The 6,000-nt window shown below is 39.4% G+C and overlaps 1 protein-coding gene across 5 annotated transcripts in view; it reads right to left on the bottom strand.

The window, feature by feature from the left end:
* Positions 1 to 1,302: 1,302 nt before the first annotated feature.
* HNRNPDL (heterogeneous nuclear ribonucleoprotein D like) overlaps positions 1,303 to 6,000 on the bottom strand; it is a 5,179-nt gene continuing 481 nt past the window's right edge. Inside the window, exons 2-8 of one of the 5 annotated variants that reach the window (XM_036412101.2) lie at positions 5,084 to 5,252; positions 4,821 to 4,982; positions 4,242 to 4,373; positions 4,026 to 4,140; positions 3,151 to 3,321; positions 2,730 to 2,822; positions 1,303 to 1,572 (exon numbers count right to left, since the gene is read on the bottom strand). In XM_036412101.2, the coding sequence (XP_036267994.1) occupies positions 2,752 to 2,822; positions 3,151 to 3,321; positions 4,026 to 4,140; positions 4,242 to 4,373; positions 4,821 to 4,982; positions 5,084 to 5,252 (820 nt within the window). In that variant the 3' untranslated portion in view covers positions 1,303 to 1,572; positions 2,730 to 2,751. Of the gene's footprint in view, positions 1,573 to 2,252; positions 2,358 to 2,729; positions 2,823 to 3,150; positions 3,322 to 4,025; positions 4,141 to 4,241; positions 4,374 to 4,820; positions 4,983 to 5,083; positions 5,253 to 6,000 lie in introns of those variants that run through there. The other 4 variants (XM_036412090.2, XM_036412109.2, XM_036412119.2 and 1 more) reach the window with 4 other exon arrangements.

Raw genomic sequence — 6,000 nt, 5'->3', positions numbered from 1 at the left:
ATGAAAACATCCCTTCCGTGCTAGGGGTGTATGTTTAAACAGAATCCCTTGCAATAGCCAACACTGGGACTTGGCTTAGGTGTAAGGTCAAAATATGAAAACAGGAGCAAAACAAGGCCAAGAGTTTTGCAACTTGATAGCCCAGCAAATACAAACATTATATGAACAAAGTTGCAGGCACCAAATAAAAACGGCAGGTTCATCAGCATAAGCTTACACTGAGGTGAGGTCAACTATTCCACATATGAACATATCCCAACCCCCAATGGGTAACATGAAACAAAAACAAAATTTTAAAAACAGTTAAGTCCAATAACTATACTTAGTATAAAATTCAAAGCTTGGATTTATCCAGGAAACCCTCTCAAAATCTAGAGCTAAAACTTTTTAACGATGTACCAAGATTGGTCTATTGACATGACTTGGTCACACTTAGATTTGCATTAAAATAACACTCAAGTTTCCCTACTATTTCTTCCTGTTTGAATATGGCTATGCGTAGCTACTTGACCCATGCACTAACTGCATTTAAAAATTGAGCTAACATGGCTTTTTCTAAGAGCTCACAACCACATTAACAGTTAACATCCAATATAGCTTCCAAAGAATGCCCCCAAAGAAAACAATTGTTGGTATGGTGACATACCAACTAAAACTAATTTAATTCAGTCATTACCTTTAAATACCCTATTTTAACTTTTGCTCGTTTTAATAACCTCATCTGCCAAAATGTGATAACTATTTTTGATAGCTTCAAATTATAGGTCCCACTAGTTCAAAAGTCCTGATACATCTGGACTTTTTATCAAGAAAACAAAGTCATGGTATTATTACTCAAAGGTCTTTCTAACAAACCACTTAAAATATTTAACAAATTACAACAAATGTCTTTCCAGAGAAAGGAACAAAAGCAAAATACTTCCCATTCATAAATGGAGCAGCCAACATGCTTTGTGCCATTAAGGGTACTCTCTTCAGAGTGTAACCACTGGAAGACTCATGGTCTAACAAAGCTTCCAATAATCCCAACACCTATGACACGGGACACTCCCATGACAAGGTCTCCAGATACACAGAGGAATTTTGAAATGCAGTGAAAGCCTCAGTTAACTGGGAAATGAAGAGTGGGAGCATAGAATACAGCGAACAAGAAATGGGAACAGGGTGACACCGTAGCTGGCTGTTCATAAGGGCCACAGTTTCTCTTTACAGACCAATACTCCTTACAAAATAAACTGTGCCTTAGTTATTGCTTATTTAAAATCACCTTTTTTACAGAGCTATTAGTACCTGACGCAGAAAAACAATCACATAAGGAAGCATTTATTTGAGGTTTAACATGAAATCATACAAATAAAATTTGTATAAACACAAATCCACATTGAATCATAACACAGATAGCAAAAGACAAAAGTAAAAACCAAAGAAAACTAATTGGCGGCTATATACAGTTGGACACGGTTGTGTCTTATACACTAAAAAGTCTTTTACAAAATAATCATCTTAGAGCAAGAGAAGACCAATCAATCTTCAATGTCGTCCTGCCAGATGTGTTACTTTAGCAATCTCCTCCTAAAAACAAAAACAAAATAGCAATTAGATTTGTGCAACTCTGACAAGCTTTCAAAGGTCCACTTTCATGAATTGTTTAAAGTCCTCACTTTATTCTTTTCTTCAATAATTAAAGATCACATGCATAGTCATTGGCAAATGTGGTTTGGGTAGTAGTTAGGAAATTCACCCGGTTTCCCAAATGACAGCAAATTTAAATCTATTTAGAAAACAATCTGGGAATAGAACTTCCCCATAGCCACAGGTTGAACTGTGCTAGATTAGTCTACTAGAAGTATCTCTAGTAAACCAAGTAAAACGACTTTATGACATACATTTTAGTAAGATTATTGTATTTCAAGGAAAATTGTTGTGTGCATATGATCTTTAATTTATATCCCAGATTTTAAAGTTCTTGTTTTGGTTTGTAGATTTCACTATTAGCTATAAAAAGAAAAAGCAAGCATTAAATCTTAAAGAATGAACACTTAAAATGAGGCTCCACAATTGAAATACAACACTAAACAGAAGACCAAAATGAGTAAGCTGTAAAAAGGCATTTATGTACTTTAACTCCTGTAAAAAACCATTTAAGTTAAGTTTAGACACTTAATCTCCAAAAAGATTAAAAAAAGAAGCCAAAGTCTGAAGTTTTCCACTTTAATCTTTACGCTGGTACATGAAGTTGGAAGAGACCATACCACAGGACAGCGTTTTCTGGTGTATGCCTTGCGCTCTGCCCGCAACGTGCGACCCCCAGAGATAGACGTGGTCAGGGTGACACACGGCCTGCAATGAAGTTCCCGCTGGCGGGTACAAACAAGGTATAATGTCAGAGTTAGAAGACAACATTCGTGTTTTCCTTAAGTTTGTACCCATTTCAGTACTTTACCTGTTAATAGTTCTAAAAATGTTTAATTATTCCTCTAGATCACCTGGTACACAAAGCAAACAGAAAAACTTTTAAGTTTTTCTGTAATACTAAGGAAAGTGAAGTGAAACTTTAAAGTTAAAGATCTATAGACACTTTAGGCAAAACAGGCTTATAAAGCAATTAAAATTTAACAATTTAGTTAAAAAAAAAAGCTACACAATATTGTTTACTTGTTTTTATTTTGTCTATTGATCTTTAAATTAAATTAGGTATTTCCACTGGTGCCTCATCCTCTTATACACACCTGTGTTCTCCAATGCCCTCCTTTAGTATGGCTGGTAATTGTTTTGGTGATTGCCTCCCCCTCGAGACGCCTTGCCGTAAGTGCTCTGTTGGCCTATTTCGTAAGACAAAAAATCATATCAGGATAATTTTTATGAAATGATTTCATTATATAAGTATACTTACGTATTAAAAGTATAAAACTACATGTCAAATAGGAAACAAGATTGTAATAGCCATTATAAACTAGTCATATATCACATATTCTTGAACATTTATAACCAGAACTTTTATATTAGTAAAATCACTCTATGACTATCAATTGCCTTGAAAACATAACTCAAAGCATTTCATTAAAGGGGAAACACAATTTTAGAATGAGATTATAATTTAACACTGAATTTTGATACCATTGATTATAAAATTAAGTTAAATATTCTTACCACTGTAGTCTGCATATCCCTGTCCATATCCATAGTTCCCATAGTTATACCCAGTATAATCATAGCCGCCATAGCCACTATAGTTTTGATCACCACCATAGGCACTATTGTAATTTCCATATCCTTGATCATAATAGTTATTAAATCCTTGGTTCCAGTTTTGGCCCTGACCTGAAACAATGCACAATGATTGTTAGGAAACAACTTTTGGACCTGTCTCTCCCCAATCCTAACATAAAATGATGCATCCTGTCTCTTCCTCTGCTAATCTTAAGCAGAAAGGATGTCTATATCACTGACTGAAAATTACAAAAAGGGGGCAGAAAGTTCACTTATGCTAGTATCATGCTTCCTAAACTGAATGGAAAATCAGAACAAAGGTGGAGAGAGGTAGACCATCTAACTTTAAAGCAAGAATTCCTAGGCCCTGGCCAGGTAGCTCAGTTGGTTAGAGCATCATCCCAATTCACCAAGGTTGCAGCTTCAGGTTTGAACCCGTCAGGGCACATACAAGAACCAAACAATGAATGAATGTATGTATGAATGTGTGGAACAAACAGGTCAATGTTTCTCTCAGTTCTAAAAATCAATTTAAAATTTAAATCAAGAACTCCTTCCAAGCAAACATATCACACACCATGGTGTACAGTGTAATCTTCACAACAGTTAATAGGATTTTTCTACCAGTGATGACAGTCTCATAGCCATTCTTGAAAAGGTGAAACCAGTCAACAACACAACAAAACTTCACCCACTCAACCGAGCATTTTCCTGAAGCAAGCTATATCTGATTTTACTTTCTCATGTCTTTACTTTTTCATATTTAGCAGTTTATAGCTTAAACAATTATCAACTCATTTTCCAAGAATTCTCACCTCGGCCTCGACCCCTAGTACCACCTCTTCCGCCAGCTGAAGCACCTCTTCCTCCCTTTTGTTGTTGCTGTTGCTGCCTATATACCTCTTTGGGTTGGGCAACTTTGATTTCACACTATAGACAAAATTTAAAAAGCAAACAAGATTGAGAAATAATTTCACTAAAAAAACCCCAAAACTCAAAACCCCCACTTAATAGAATTAAAATGGCTTTACCTTCCCAGAACCAATTTGATGATATCTGCTTTCTAACAATTTCTTTACTGGCTCCTCATCTGTGTATGTGATAAAACAAAAACCTCTTCTTTCATTTGTTTTTGTATCCATGGGAAGTTCAATATTTTCAATCTGAAATTAAGAAGCACACTCAAGATCATCCAGTAATGGCAAAAAGCTACCAAAAGGTCTTAGAAAGCCACAGGTCCTTTGCAAACTTCAACATAACATGGTATTCTAATCTGATGACTTCTGTCTAGAGACTACTACTACTACTGCTAGTTGATTTATCTGTTAAGGGAGAGCAAAGCTTCCTTTATTTAAGACCTTCTCATACCCTACAGGTGCCACTAGTTAAAAGTCCAAACACTGACCACACCAAAGCATCCATGTTTTCTACAAAATAAATTAGAAATTGGTTTGCATTACAGCACAGAAAGCAGTGATTCAAGTGTGGCGACTGGAAGGACCCCAAGCAGTAATTTAATCCCCTCTTCACCTGACATATGAATTTATTCTGGAAGAAGTGGGTCAGGGATGAATATTATGTAAACACACACACACAATCACATAGCGCACCTCTCCAAAGGCTCCAAAGTATTCTTTAATCTGTTCTTCAGAAGTATCTGGGCTCAAGCCACCAACAAAAACCTTTTTGGGGGGTTCCTTCCCTTTTAAAGCTTTGGCCCTTTTGGGATCTATCAATTTGCCATCCAGTTTGTGTTCCTTCAGTTCCAAAACCTGGAAGACATATTTATTTAATCTGACAGCAACGTACAATCAATCCCCAACCAGTTTGCAAAAGGCATACAAAAGTATCATCATGCAAAACCCATTCCTACCTTATCCACACTAGCTGCATCTTTGAAAAGCACAAATCCAAATCCTCTTGATCGTCCAGTGACGGGATCTGTTTTAATTGTGCAGTCTACAACTTCCCCAAATCGCGACAAATATTCAGTCAGATCTTTCTTGCTCGTATCCCAGCTCAAACCTCCAATGAACATTTTACTAGAAACAAAGTTTTTTTTTTTAAAGGTTAGCAGCGGGTTTACCTATAAAGTACGGGCCGTTTAATCCCCCACCCCCTACCCCAGTGCAAGTAATGTAACCCATGTTTTCAGAGACTCATTGTATCAACAGACCACAGCGATTCCAAAGTCCCATCGAGGTCACTTTACTCCAAACACCTTACAGCGTTGCTCTCCCACACCGCATCACGCAAAGTTTTAAACGAGGGCGAGGCCAACAAAAGGTTAAAAACATCGCTACTTTGGAACATGCAGCTTCCTAAACCAGTCCCTCACAACGGAGGTCCGTCCACCTCCTTCCTCAGCCATCCGGCCAATGTTCCACCCAACCAACTCCGCAGGATGATTTCTGGGGATCCGGTGCACCGGCGCTCGCCGGCTCCCAAACCGAGAGCGAGCTCGCTAAGCTCGGCCCGGGAGGGCCGCGTGGGGCCCCAACAGACACAATGAGGCGGCGGCAGCTGCAGCAGGCGGCGAAGCCAGCGGCCCCTCCCCCACGGCCCACGCGGCGCCTGCGCACTCGGGGCCCGGACGCCGCCGCCCTCCGCCTCCAACCCCTCCGCCCGCCCTTCCCCCACCGCCGCGGGCCTCTCGAGTCCTCCCCCTCCGTCTCCTACTTTCCTCTTCTCTCCGAGCTAGCGGGGCCCCCGCGGGCACGCGGGGAATCGACTCCGGGCAAGAATGTGGACGGCGCGGGGCTCTCGAGGAACGAAGGGCGCGCGCGGGGG

The sequence above is a fragment of the Pipistrellus kuhlii genome, unplaced genomic scaffold, assembly GCF_014108245.1.
Source record: "Pipistrellus kuhlii isolate mPipKuh1 unplaced genomic scaffold, mPipKuh1.p scaffold_m20_p_1, whole genome shotgun sequence".
Taxonomy (NCBI): Eukaryota; Metazoa; Chordata; class Mammalia; order Chiroptera; family Vespertilionidae; genus Pipistrellus; species Pipistrellus kuhlii.
The sequence above is the reverse complement of the archived record's forward strand: the minus strand, read 5'-3'. Positions and strand labels throughout refer to the sequence as shown.